We start from the raw sequence: 13,836 nt of genomic DNA on the forward strand, positions 1-13,836 counted from the left end.
TACGATTTGATTCTTCGGGAATCTTAACTTATCATCCTCACTGTGTCTGACTTCAAATTCCGCGCGGTTGCTGGCTTCGCTGTCACATCAGTACTCAAGGAAGCATTTTGAGATCGGCCTTTTCTGGAGGAGTTCCCGGACGGTGTTGATCATGTATTCTTGGGGCTGGGTGCATGTTTTCACGGGCAGACTCTCTGGCGAGAGCAAGGTGTTTATTCTTCCGGATCGGAGTGCTCGTGGTATTTTCCTGTACTATGAGAACTGTTTTGCTTTGTGTGACGGCCTGGTCACGTTGGTTGATTATCACGTGAGGTGTGGTTGTTTGCTTTATTGCTTTGTTGATAAATATGGCGTTACCTCCTTTCTTCCTTCCTCATGTTGATTATTCTCGTCGATAGCTACCTAGGTAGAACCCATGAGTTGGACGTTCCATCATCCTAGTAGAGCGCCGTGACATAATAATCAACATCCTCCTTTTATACCTTAGGGAGAGAAATACCAAAGGCTTCTCCCTTCAAGGGATTCGCTGGTGCCGCAGTTCGGGAGCTGGCCAGGCTATAACAGTGTCTCCATTCAAGTTTCCATCCTCAAGTTCATCCTCAAGTCAAGTCAAGCGCTGCTTCAGTTAAGTTTCTAGAGCTCAGGACTGAAACTTCTGTTGTTGGCATATTCAAGTTCAACTTTCAAGAAGTCCAGTGGTTGCGACTATGCTGGCACCCCTTCAAGTTCTCAAGACTTAAGTTTTTCAAGATTCAAGCTCACGATCCCTTTCTTAAAGATCATGGACCCCTTTCAAGAACTCCGAAACGAATTTTCTTCTACGATCCGCGCCCTCCAGAATGAAATCGAATCCGTCAAAAATGAACCCAAACCACTTCAACGACCAAAGCCATGCCTCCCTGATCCCGAGAAATTCAATGGCCAATCTTTGAAGTTTGATACCTGGCTTGCTTCGATGAAGGCTAAGCTTAGGATTGATGCTCCAGCTATTGGTGATGCAGTGGCTCAGTTCTACTATGTCTATCTGAATCTGGAAAGCAAAGTCCAAGCTCTAGTTCTTCCCCAGTTATCTTATGCAGAAGACACCAACACCTGGGATTACAACACCATCCTTGATCAACTATCTCTGGTTTATGACAACCCCAACAAGGTTCAAGAAGCTGAAGATTATCTACTAGTCCTAAAGCAGGATAGTGGTGAATCTGTGGCAGCCTACATCGCCAAGTTTGAGAGGATTCTTTATGAGGCAAAGGGCAAAGATTGGCCTGATGTCACCAAGATTTCAGCGTTCAGGAAAGGCCTCAATCCTACTCTCCGAGGACGTCTCAACCAGCAGTTGAATCTTCCAAAATCATACACTGATTTCCTTCGTGTGGTTCAACAATTGGGAAGTCATTCTTTCAGCTCAAATTCCACCAATGTTTCCCACTCTCAATCACACCAATCTGGCTCTCACACCAAGTCTGATCCTATGGACCTCAGCGTCATCAATATCAACTCCCTGTCAGCAGCGTCCACCTCCCTAGATGAAAGGAACAGACGACGACAACAAGGATCCTGTGTGAGATGTGGCTCCTCTGATCATTGGGTGAAGGATTGTTCCATGAAGGCACACAAGGAATCCAATAAAATATGGAACCAGCAGATGATTGCAAGGTTAGAGGCAAACCGTCTTGATGACCTTAATGATCTCGATGATTGATTTTTGGAGATGTTTGGACATGTTCATGTGTTTTTCTTTTTCAAGTGTCTCATGTATTGTTGCCTTCTCATGTTTTCTTACCTGTGGGTTGACCATGACATTGAGGACAATGCCTATTGAAGCCGGGGGGTAATGTGACGGCCTGGTCACGTTGGTTGATTATCACGTGAGGTGTGGTTGTTTGCTTTATTGCTTTGTTGATAAATATGGCGTTACCTCCTTTCTTCCTTCCTCATGTTGATTATTCTCGTCGATAGCTACCTAGGTAGAACCCATGAGTTGGACGTTCCATCATCCTAGTAGAGCGCCGTGACACTTTGGAATTTGGACTTGTTAAAAATCTGTTGTTGATGGAATGTTACTTTGACGCGTGCATCTCAGCTGAACTAACCCCATCTTTGGAACAGACATATTTACAAGTTTAGGTAGAACTATAATAACTATAATAATAGAGAAGACCAATATGTTGATCCTCTCTGCTTGCCATATCCTATGTCGTAGCCTTGAAGCAACAAAGTCTTCCTTATCAAGTAAGACGGCTGATGGCCCATCAAATTGATCGCGATGACACTGCTCTCTAGCCTAAAATGCTGCTGCCTTTTTGAATTCTAGGCAGCATTAAAATAGAGATGAATGAAAAAAAAAAATGCTCGCACTCGGATTCGAACCGAGGATCTCATCATTACTAGTGATGCGCTTTACCAACTAAGCCATGCGAGCAGATTAGTTTTCTAGGCTCAAGAATTTGGCTTCACTAAAAAAAATAAAAAAAACGGAACTTTCTCCCCTAAGAACTCGCTTAACCTGGTTGAGAGAGAACATAACCTCATTCAATAAATATCGTTGGGTCTTCTGTATGTAATACGAATATTGGCATTCACTCAAATATATGTCAATCTATAATCGAGCAAATTATGACTATGATATTCCTCTTACTATAGTCCACTCACTGAACCACCCAACATTCAGAACCAATGTAGCTCGCTTAGAAGCTTCTACAAGTGACACAACTATAGCCGCGATAGCCAGCCCTTTTTAAATCAGTTATTAGTTTCCCGAAGACCATAAATAAGATGAAATTCGGTTACTCCACGGGCGTTTCATAGGGCTATGTCCGAAAAAAGTAAACAGGATGCACAGTTATTTGCACTGTAGTACGGTAGTTTCCTAAAACTGTTGGGTTTAGGATGTTACAGGATGGATATTGGTTTCAGCTTAAATTCTACGATGCTTGTTTATGGGGTTTTACCATGGAGTGCTACAGTATGTGCCGTGCATGGTTCTCATTGGAAAACGGTCGTTGTTGGACATGCATAAGTGGCGATCTTATAGCCCAAACATCAAGAACGATGCATGAACCCTGCAAACGGCTGCGTATGCGTGTTTAGAGTGGGCTTGCGTACCGTATGCCGTATTCTCTATTTCGACCTCAGGACAAAGAAACAAGATCCTTGCGCTCCAAGATCGGTTGGACATTATTACACAATGGGATAAATATCGGTTGCTATTTCGGAAACCACGTGTGAGAGTATCAGAGCGGCATCGACCGATCTTGCTAGGATAGTGATCACTTGACTTGATCGGTTTGTAAACCGAGGTCTTGGCACTTCGTACTCGGTACGTAGTATGTACAAGTATTGTGGAACGTTGAAAGTACATAACAAGTACTTGTAATGTACTCTGTAGTACGCAGTAATTCCGCTGTACATACTCCGTAGATAATTGACAGAGCAGAGACATGCGGTGTACAAGAACCTATTGTTTCATAGTCGCATATAGAGTACTTGTACACAATTCTCGTGTCCAACGGTGAACAACTGCCGGAAGCCAAGCACCGCTATGTACCAAGAGACCGGCAAGTGACAGCTAAAACCCAGCACTTAGCGGTCGATGCTCGCGTGCAGGGGATATCATGTGGCGGTCAGGGGTGCTAGACCAGGACATAATAACACAGGAGTTACTGGTTGGGATTCAAAGTTTGATGTAGTACACCATGTTAGTAAACGAGATTAACCGGTTCCGTAGATCCTCACGGTGTTCTCCGTTGCTGACCTCACGATTTGAGAATACGAAAGCCAATCAGGCGAAAGGATTTCTCGCAGTCTGCTGCCCAGAAAAGCAGGAATCAGGCAGGATAAGGCGTGATAAGGCATCAAGGGAATGAACCGTCACCGCAAAAAGTTAGAACCTTGATCTCCACTAGTGGACGATGATTGGACGCAGGCCACGTTGTGGTGGCTTGGCCCCTTGCAGGGAGTCTAGCCAATTATAGAAAGGTGTCTCATCCTGAAACTCTGCCTTGTGTAATTTTGAATACTTACCAGAACTTACCAGTACTCCGTAGAAACACAGAATGCACTCGGCAAGGTGTTGAGACTGTGAAACCAGCGATTCGCAATGTAGATGTAATAGTAGGTACGGAGGATGTACTCCGTTAAGCGCCGCGACGAGCCACTGTTTCTGCCCGACGAAAAAAAGGAACCACTTCTGCAGCTCATCACAACCGCGGTCACAATGTGATATTCTGATCTCATATGGAGTCCGTGAGCTGTCATTCCCCTCCGCGATTCGCCCATCCAGAAGACACCAGACGGTGACGAAACAGTGACCAGACAGTGACCAAACTGGTTCCTGAGCTAAATGTAGTCGATGAACCAGTGTAGATACTCCGATAGACACTTAGATAGCGCCTGTCCCTCTTTCGAATTCCTCATGAGGCGCCCTTGGCTTCTCTAGTGTGGTGTTAAACATCAATATCACCGCGGGGTGACATCTCATCAAAGAAGATCCTGGGATGCACATGGCTATCCCACGCATTGCAGCGTATCGGAGTCCTACTATATGTAAGTGCTCCTCTGCGCTCGGCGCAAGTGTACAATTTCTGTGTTATTTCTTCATCTCAGGCCAGGCGCATTCGAGGCGTCCAACGTGGCTGATTTTCTCCCAATCCATCAGAGACAGCCCAACTTACGGTGAACAACAGTACAGCCACGAGGGAATTACCATCACAAAACCGACCAGTCATATATGTATGCAGGCTCACTGCATTTGCAACATTGACGGCTCCTTTTCTGTCTCTGTTTCTCTGTCTTTCCGTCTCCTTATAAGCTACGGAGTACAGACAGTTGGACATTGATCCCTCGACTATTGACTGAGCGAGTTTATACCGAGTATCGTTCCGAGTACATACAGAGTACTACTGTACGGAATGCACAGCAACATGATGTTTACAGAAGAAGAATACGAATCTCTTCCTCCGGCATTACAGAGAAAGGTTAGTATGGTTCATTTCTTTGTTGCTCTATCAATTGTCCAATCCCAATCTCTCGATCCCCGAACGTCTCCGCGTGGATACCGTGATATACCCGGGTATCCATACTGGAAATGAACCCAGACTATTTCTTTATGCACCGCTATTTGTCAAACCTCTTGTCTTTGTCTGTGCCGGCATTTTCTCCTGAACATCGCCGCCATTGGCAGATCATGCCCCGATGGTGGACCGCGCTATCGCTTCACGGTTACCCCTTTGGGAGGGTCGCGCATCGGCTTACGGCGCACTCTTCCCATATTGCTTCTTCCCCTGAGTTGCAGACGGGACCTGATCACGCCCTGAGCACTCAATCAGCACTCAACCCAGCACTATCACTCCAATAACGCAAAGACCACGTCCAAACTAGAGAAAGTATGATTGCTAACACACGGACCGCTTGTTCCTTTCACAGTTCTTCTCGAATACCGAACGGCTGCGCATGCGTCTAGCCCACAGCGATCTCAGCTCAACTGCCAATGGTGGCCCTGACTATCCCCCATCGGCCCTTGCCAGTGCGCTGCCCCGGCGCCTCCACTTCCAGAACCTCCGGCGTCGGCCTAATCATACTACTACTACTGCTACTCCTGCTAGTGCCACTGCTGGCTCAGCTGTGAGAAGGAGGGCCTCCAACAACAAGAAGAAGCGGTCTCGTCTCGACAAATTCTCCTCGCACGATTCTCACAATTCCTCCGTCACCGCTTCCTCTCTCCTCTCTCCTTCCTCAGCTCAGAAACCTCAGCTCAGCTCCTTGCAATTGGCCTATCTCTCCGCCCAGGTCGACTCGCAGTGCTTTCAATCGTTACCGCCCAAGGTCCAACAGAAGTTCTTCTCGCCAGAAGAGCGCGCCTATCTTCGTCAAGTGTACCGCGATAGTGTGATTCTTGACGCGGCCGACCAAGCTGTGTATCGATTGGAGCAGAAGAAGAAACAAACGCGTCCTTCTTGTGAAAGCTTACCGTCTGACACCACTACCACCGACCTCTCCCAAACCTCTACCCTTTACATCGAGTCGTCCGATTCCGACTGGGACACGGAAGCAGAGTCCGACGACGAAGACAACGACGACGATATGGACAGCTCGCTTAACGACAGTTTCCGCTGGCTCGATGCGGATGGCGACCTCGACCTGAGACTGGATGATTACCATGCCCATGTTGTCAACACCAATCCCGTCCCCAAGCAACCGCCGCGCAGGAAGCCTTCCTTCCGGCGCACAATGTCTTTCTCCGCTAACCGCCATGCTCGCAAAGCTGCTGCATCCATCTCTCACTCCGCGGTCCCCGGTTCGAGCCAGTCTTCCACAGTCCCCTCGTCTCTGGCCAATATCGTTGGTCGCACTTCGACCTCCCGACCGCCATCCGGTTATCAACGACCGACCATGCACGCCCCTCGTTCATCGACTTCGAGCATCGACCCCGCTGCACAATATTACCAGGACCCTGAAGCTCGTCTTAAGCTACGGGTGTACCTAGCCTCGCCACAGAAATTCGACGAAGCCATCGAGTTCGGTTTCCCGGCCTTGAACGACAGTAAAGACGACAATAGTCTCTCGGAACGTCCGGAAAGGGTTTCGGAGGGCCTCGCGTCACCAAAGGTGCAGAAGTTGACCGGCACGTTTTTCGAGGACGCGAATGGAGCAGTTCACGGAAACCGCTGTTCGACTGACAAGACTCGACGGAAATCGTCCCGGTTGTCGACTGTTGCGAAAACACCCCAGACCCTAAAGAACCCACCACACAAACGACAATCATGCACGGCTGCACCTCCACCGGCTCTCCGACGCGTACCCGGAAACCGGGAAATGACGCTGAAGATGACCTTGACCAGGCCCGATCTTCGCGAGCAATCGTCTCCATCGGTATCTCCCACCTCGGCAGAAGATCCACTGAAGCCGAAAGAGCTGCCTCCGGTGGCCGATAGCTACCCTGACATCTGGGATGAGTCGGATTCGGAGCAACAAAACGTCATGAAGAAGATGTGGCGCAGGCTTCGGAAACCGAAGTACTAGCTGTCTTTCGTTTAATTCTTTTCTTTGGTTTCATTTTGTTTTGTTTGAATACCCTATGGCTTCGGATGTGTATGCTTGGCCGGTGTTCACGGTGTTATTCTCGTCCATTTCTTCATTGTATTGATACCTATTTGTGTACGCTTTTGATGTTAGCGACTCGGACACTTACTTTTTTCTTTTTGCATTTCTTCTGGCCACGGGCGCGCTTTATCGATCGAGGATCGAACAATCTGTATATAGGACTTAACATGAATAGTATATAAGCATTTATGAAAACTCCTGTTCATTTCGTATCTGCACTGGCCATTACCCGGAATGCTCGATAAGCAATGCACGTGACTTTGGATGCCGTCGGAGGCCAGCTGTGAGCTCCAGGCGCCAACAACTTATATTCTGACACACGTTGCCATTCCACTGTATTCCTCATCCTTTAGTTGAATTTCTACGACATATTTTTCTAAATTATATATTAAAAGAATTACCTCTCCCATTTACTCTACCCGGATCGATCCGTGGCATTACGTAGCTGCGGACTCGCGCATAGACCTCCCCCGTTCGCCTGCACCGCTTCAAATGGTCAATTCTAGCTCGTGGTCATGATCCCTCGATGGCCACTCGTCGTGAGCTGCCTGCTATGGGCGCTCATCTGGCAGCCGATCGCCGCGAAGAAGGACAAAGGACCCGCGATTACGGCGACCGAGCTCGACCATGAACCCGTCGGCCTGTTCTACTTCGAAGACACGGATACGATCCTGTTCCAGGATATCGAGACGGGTGATCTGCTGCGGTCGTTTGATGGAGGCGAGAAGTTTGATCTGGTCGAGGGGAAGAATGGAGAGATGAAGGGACAGTTGCTTACGATCTGGCCGCATCCGTTTGATACGAATAAGGCGTATGTTTTCGGGAAGGCCGGGAAGCATTGGGTTACGACGGATCAGGGGAAGAGCTTTGATTCGTTTGAGGTGGAGATGCCGCCGGCGATTATGCCGTTGGCGTTTCATGGGTGGGATTCGAAGAAGGTGATTTTCCATGGGGAGGTGTGTTTTGGGTTCATGTGTGCCAATCGGGCGTACTATACTACCGATGATTTCAAGACGGTTAAGCCACTGCGCGACGGGATTGTTAGTTGTGCGTGGGCGGTTGGCGATCCTCAGTTTGCGGCTGATTTGGATATTGCCGAGGAGATTGAGGATCGCATTCTTTGCGTCGTTCCTGGGTTGAAGATCCCGTTGAACTCTGCGAATCGTCTTGTGTACTCGGATGACTACTTCAGGAGCAATGAGGATGGTGCTGAGGTGAAGCTGCAGCATGGCCGGCCGGTGAGCGGTGTTATCAGCACCGCGGCGGTTAAGAAGTATCTCGTGGCTGCTGCTCAGTCACAGGGTACGGACGAGCATGCGTTGTTCGTTTCCGACGACTCTATCACCTGGCATCGCGCGGAGTTTGGGAACCATCGATTGGAGGAGGACGCCTACACTATTCTGGAGAGCACGAACTACAGCATCCAAATAGGTGTCTTGACTAGCAGTCGTTCGGACGGCATGGGCACTTTGTTCACTTCCAACTCCAACGGTACTTACTTCACCAACAACATTGAGCACGTCAACCGCAACCCCTATGGATTCATGGATTTCGAGAAGATCGCCAATATCCAAGGCATCGTGATGGTCAACACGGTCAAAAACCCGAAGGAAGTCGAGGAAGGCAAGAAGAAGAAGACTGTCAGCGAAATCAGTTTCGATGACGGTAGAAGCTTCCAATCCCTCAAGCTCGGTGACGAGAAGCTGCATCTTCACTCCGTGACTGCTTTTGCCAACGTGGGGCGTGTGTTTTCCAGTCCAGCACCAGGTATAGTGATGGGTGTTGGCAACACGGGTGACCATCTCAAGGACTACTCCGAGGGCAACCTGTACGTGTCTGATGATGCAGGTGTTACTTGGCGGTTTGCCCGTAAGGGTCCGCACAAGTACGAGTTTGGCGATCAGGGTGCTGTTATCATGGCCATCCGCGACGACGACAAAACGGACGAGATCTGGTACTCCATCGACCATGGCAAAGACTGGGAATCTGCCAAGCTCAAGCACAAGATCTACCCCCGGATTCTCACCACCACGCCGGACTCGACCAGCTTGAAGTTCCTGCTTGTTGGCGGTAGCTCTGAGGGCAGCAAGGACGGGGCACACACTATCTTCTCGATCGACTACAGCGGCTTGCACGAACGAAAATGCGAAAAGGACGATTTCGAAAAGTGGCCGGCTCGCCTGAATGAAAAGGGTGAAGCTGACTGCTTGATGGGTCACAAGCAGTACTTTAAGCGTCGAAAGGCCAACGCCGACTGCTTCGTGGATGAAGAGTTCAAGGACCCCGAGCCGATTTTCGAACCGTGTAAGTGTAGCGCGGAGGACTTCGAGTGTGACTACAACTTTGTGCGCAGCGAGGACCGGAAGAGCTGCAAGCCGGCTGTCGCGTTGACTCCCCCGAAGGGAGAATGCCAGAAGCCGGATGATACGTACAAGGGGCCTTCTGGCTGGAGGTTGATCCCGGGTAACACCTGTATCCGTGATGGCGGCGAGAACTTGGACGCCGACATCGAGCGATCCTGCGACGATGCGAAGAGTGCACCCGCATACGGCACGATTTCGGTGACAAAACAAACGTTCGACTCGAGGCAACCCAGTGAATACTACTATCTGGAACGCCAGTCGAGCAGCTCCCAGCATGACGAGACGATTATCATGACAACGGAGAAGCATGTTCTTCATATATCTCACGATCACGGCAAGACCTGGAAGCAGCCTCTCAAGGGAGAGAAGATTGTAGATGTCATTCCTCATCCGTACTACACCGATGTTGCCTACTTTCTGACAGAGGGTACAAAGTCTTTCTACACGGACGACCGTAGAAATATCAAGAGTTTCAAGACACCCACCGAGCGGGGTTTGCTGCGAATGCCTCTCTCGTTTCACCCACAGAACAAAGGATGGCTCATCTGGATCGGCCCGCCGCAATGCACCGCTAAGGATTGCCATACTAACGCTTACTTCACGACAGATTCTGGGGCTACGTGGAAGCCTTTGCTCGAGTATGTGAAAAAGTGTATGTTTGTTGGCGACAGGAGCGAGGATAAACGTCAGGGCGATGAGACTAGAAAAAAGAACGAGAACTTGATCCTTTGCGAGCAATACGAGAACGAGAAGGAGAGCAACCCCGTTCAATTGGTTTATAGCGATGATTTCTTCGCCGCCCACAAGGACGTCCATGCCACGAACGTGGTTGATTTCGCCGCCATGTCTGAATATATCGTCGTGGCTACCGAGGATCCCGAACACAGTGACTCGCTCAGGGCCAGTGTCAGCATTGACGGCAGGACTTTTGCGGATGTCGAGTTCCCTGTGAACCTGAATATCCCCGTTCAATCGGCGTATACCGTTGTGGATAGTACAACGCATGCCGTGTTTTTACATGTCACTTTGAACAGAAATGAGGGTGCGGAGTACGGCTCGCTCATCAAAAGTAACAGCAACGGCACCTCGTATGTTCTCAGTCTGCCTGCGGTGAACCGGAATAGCCCAGGCTTCATTGATTTCGAGAAGATGCAAGGTCTTGAGGGCGTGGCTGTTGTCAATGTGGTCGGGAACGTCAATGAAGTCGACAAGAAGGGTGCGGGCAAGAAGCTCAAGACCCTGATCACGCACAACGACGGCGCTCAGTGGACTTTGCTGGCTCCTCCTTCGCGGGACGCCGATAACAACAAGTTTGACTGCTCGGTTAAGGAAGGAAGGGGTACTGATGACTGTGCACTGCATCTGCATGGGTACACTGAGCGCAGGGACCCTGATGATACCTTCTCATCCGGATCGGCCATCGGTCTGATGATGGGTGTTGGTAACGTTGGTGATCGTCTGGGAAGCGCCGACGATGCAGATACGTTCCTCACCCAGGACGGTGGTATCACCTGGAAATCCGTCAAGAAGGGAAGATACCAGTACGAATACGGCGACGCCGGCTCAGTGATTGTGATTGTATCCGAATACAAGCCGACAAATGTTCTCTACTACACTCTCGACGAGGGTGAAACCTGGGAAGAGTTCCAGTTCTCGGAAACAGAGGTGCTGGTCGAAGACATCACGACTCTCCCATCTGATACATCGAAGAACTTCCTCCTCTGGACCCGAGAGTCGGGCAAGGACAAGTTCGCTACGATCAACGTGGACTTTAGCGGTCTTCGTGAAAAGGGGTGCCATCTTGATGAGCTTGAGCGCGAGGGGCACAGTGATGACTACTATCTCTGGGAGCCTAAGCATCCTTTGCAGGCGGACAATTGTTTGTTCGGTCATACTGAGCAGTACCACCGCAAGAAGACTTCGGCAGATTGCTGGAATAACTGGCGTGAACCTCATGTTCACAGTATCGGACGGAACTGCACCTGTACCCGGGCTGATTACGAGTGGTAAGTAGTTACACCCTGTTTACACAATGATAGCCTATTAACAAGTCCAGTGACTACAACTACGAACCCCAAAGCGACGGAAGCTGCAAGCTCGTCCCCGGCCTCCCCGAACCCGACGCCCTAGCCGTCTGCAGAGACGACCCCGACGAAATTGAATACTGGGAGCCAACCGGTTACCGCCGGGTCCCCCTAACAACCTGCCAAGGCGGTCTGAACCTCGACCACCACGTCTCCAAGCCCTGTCCCAGCAAGGAAAAAGAATACGAAGAGAAACACGGCATCTCGGGCACCGCGCTCTTCTTCGCCATCACCATCCCCATCGCTCTCGCTTGTGCCGCGGGCTACTACGTCTACAACAAATGGGACGGCAAGTTCGGACAGATCCGTCTGGGCGAAGGGGCCGGAGGTTCTGAGGGGTGGCTGTCGCGGGACTCGCCGGTGGTCACGGTGCCGATTGCGGTGATCGCGGGGGTTGTGGCGGTTGCGAGGGCGTTGCCGTTGCTTGTGTCGAGTCTGTGGCGCAGTGTGAGTGGGTATGTGCGTGTTGGACGGGGGAGTGGAAGGCCGTATGCGTCGAGGGGGTCGTTTGCTGCAAGGAGAGGGGATTACGCGCATGTTGTTGATGATGAGGATGAGTTGCTGGGCGTTGATGAGGGGGAGGACGAGGAGGATGAAGTTTAGCCGTGTTTCCGTTCCTGGGTATCATTCCTCTGGTACGGTTTGTTTTGCTTTTTGAGATGATTTCATGTTTAAATATTTACGAGCGAGTCATGTTTTCTTTTGCGTTTTTGAATCTGTACGCGTAACCGGGTGGGTCTGGTTCGCTATTGTATTGCTGCTGGGTAGATGGTGGGCAAAAATAGATATGGTGGAGGGATTTATGAATAAACCGGTTGACTAGCTAGCTTATTCGGTCTGCTGAATCCTACTCTGTTCTAGTACGTAAAGATATCTGGATGAAGTAGAGAAAATATATCAACCAACCAGATTGAGAGTTGGAGTGAGGTCTGGAAAACTTTGTAACGTAGATCAAACAATCCGGACAATCACGAATCATGATCAACTGGCATTCGTCGAGTATGTCTCGGATCGACAGTAACCAGCGCTGTATGTAGATCATGGTGTACATTATCCGATCCAGGTTATGATGTTATCCCACTGTACGTACTGTCCAACGAGACTATGGACTTATAGTATCCGGTACTTCGGTAAAGATAGATAGTGACTAGACGATATGTAACACCAAATATATAGGACTAGAGACAAAAAGATTGCGAATCACACATCACTTACTAGTACTACCACATCGCACCACAACGCCTAACCAAGTTCGCGTCCCCATCACATCATATTACCTCAAATCATCCGGGCCAAATGAATTCGGAAGAAGCTAAACATGAAAGTAAGCTGCTGCCTGTCGCATACACTGTAAATGCCCGGAGGAAAAATACCTCGCCCATAGTCTTCACAATATGTCCCCCCTGCCCATCATACATGTAGATCGGCACCGATGGCGTAAGGAACTCGCGCATGCTATTGTGTAATGAAGTAGATATTATTCGTTAGTCAAATGAAAAAAGTGCACAGGCGATGTTCTGGATGTTCTGGAAGAGTGGGATGGTGTGTCATGGGGATGGGGATCCGAATCTGCGAAAAAGCAACAATAACTCCATTCAATGGAACATTCCGTCGACAAGAAACAAATCGGTAATATTATGCTTCTCGTTGGGCAAGAAAGTAAGTAAAAGAAGAGAACTCACAACTGTCTACACATGCCGCATGGCGACGCCCCCGGCGTGATATCCGAGGCCACAGCAACAGCCTTGAACTCTTTATGGCCGTTCACCTATTATCCCAATAAGCAATTCGTCCCACACTAGGTTACTAGATGATAAGCAGACTTACGACAGCAGTTCCAAATGCTACCCTCTCCGCACAGGTGCCCACGGGAAACGAGACATTCTCGACGTTGGCGCCGGTGATGTATTCGCCGGAGTGGGTGAGGAGGCTTGCTCCGACGCGGAATTTAGAGTACGGGCCTGTTGTCGGTTAGTTTTTCGCATAGTTTTGTGGTAAGGGATTGGAGAGGGGCTTTGGTTCTGTGTATCATGGGGTCGTCTTATGACTTACAGTATGCGGTGGATTTGGCGGAGATGGCTTTGTTGGAGAGGATTTCTAGTTCTTGAGTGGTGATGGTGTTAGCCATGTTTGTTTCTTTACGGGTAGTAGAATGGTTGAGATTTGAATCGGAAAAGAGTAGTGACAAGTGGTTATATATCTGTATCTTATCATGACAACACATTTCCCCGCGTTTGACATGGCCATATATTAATGTCACATTTTCAATAGTTGTCTGCCTATCTACA

The 13,836-nt window shown here is 49.3% G+C and overlaps 4 protein-coding genes and 1 non-coding gene across 5 annotated transcripts; 3 read left to right on the top strand and 2 right to left on the bottom strand.

Annotated features, from left to right (window-relative positions):
• Window positions 1–781: 781 nt before the first annotated feature.
• Window positions 782–1,702, top strand: ACHE_80210S (uncharacterized protein; the record flags this gene model as incomplete). Its single annotated transcript, XM_043283556.1, has 1 exon — window positions 782–1,702. The coding sequence occupies one exon, from the start codon at window positions 782–784 to the stop codon at window positions 1,700–1,702; it is 921 nt and encodes a 306-aa protein (XP_043140823.1).
• A 647-nt stretch (window positions 1,703–2,349) lies between these two features.
• On the bottom strand, window positions 2,350–2,422 carry ACHE_t80004A. The gene has a single exon. It is a non-coding gene; the product is annotated as a tRNA-Thr (tRNA).
• Window positions 2,423–4,910: 2,488 nt separating this feature from the next.
• ACHE_80211S (uncharacterized protein) lies at window positions 4,911–7,020 on the top strand (the record flags this gene model as incomplete). The annotated part of the gene is made up of 2 exons (XM_043283557.1): window positions 4,911–4,976; window positions 5,425–7,020. 2 exons carry the CDS (start codon window positions 4,911–4,913, stop codon window positions 7,018–7,020), a joined length of 1,662 nt encoding a protein of 553 aa, XP_043140824.1.
• Window positions 7,021–7,616: 596 nt separating this feature from the next.
• On the top strand, window positions 7,617–12,151 carry VPS10 (vacuolar protein sorting/targeting protein 10; the record flags this gene model as incomplete). Its single annotated transcript, XM_043283558.1, has 2 exons — window positions 7,617–11,470; window positions 11,521–12,151. The coding sequence occupies 2 exons, from the start codon at window positions 7,617–7,619 to the stop codon at window positions 12,149–12,151; spliced, it is 4,485 nt and encodes a 1,494-aa protein (XP_043140825.1).
• Window positions 12,152–12,821: 670 nt separating this feature from the next.
• On the bottom strand, window positions 12,822–13,772 carry ACHE_80213A (cytidine deaminase; the record flags this gene model as incomplete). The annotated part of the gene is made up of 5 exons (XM_043283559.1): window positions 12,822–12,860; window positions 12,922–13,003; window positions 13,231–13,316; window positions 13,376–13,509; window positions 13,601–13,772. 5 exons carry the CDS (start codon window positions 13,770–13,772, stop codon window positions 12,822–12,824), a joined length of 513 nt encoding a protein of 170 aa, XP_043140826.1.
• Between the last annotated feature and the right edge of the window lie 64 nt (window positions 13,773–13,836).

This window comes from Aspergillus chevalieri, chromosome 8 (assembly GCF_016861735.1).
Source record: "Aspergillus chevalieri M1 DNA, chromosome 8, nearly complete sequence".
Lineage (NCBI taxonomy): Eukaryota > Fungi > Ascomycota > Eurotiomycetes > Eurotiales > Aspergillaceae > Aspergillus > Aspergillus chevalieri.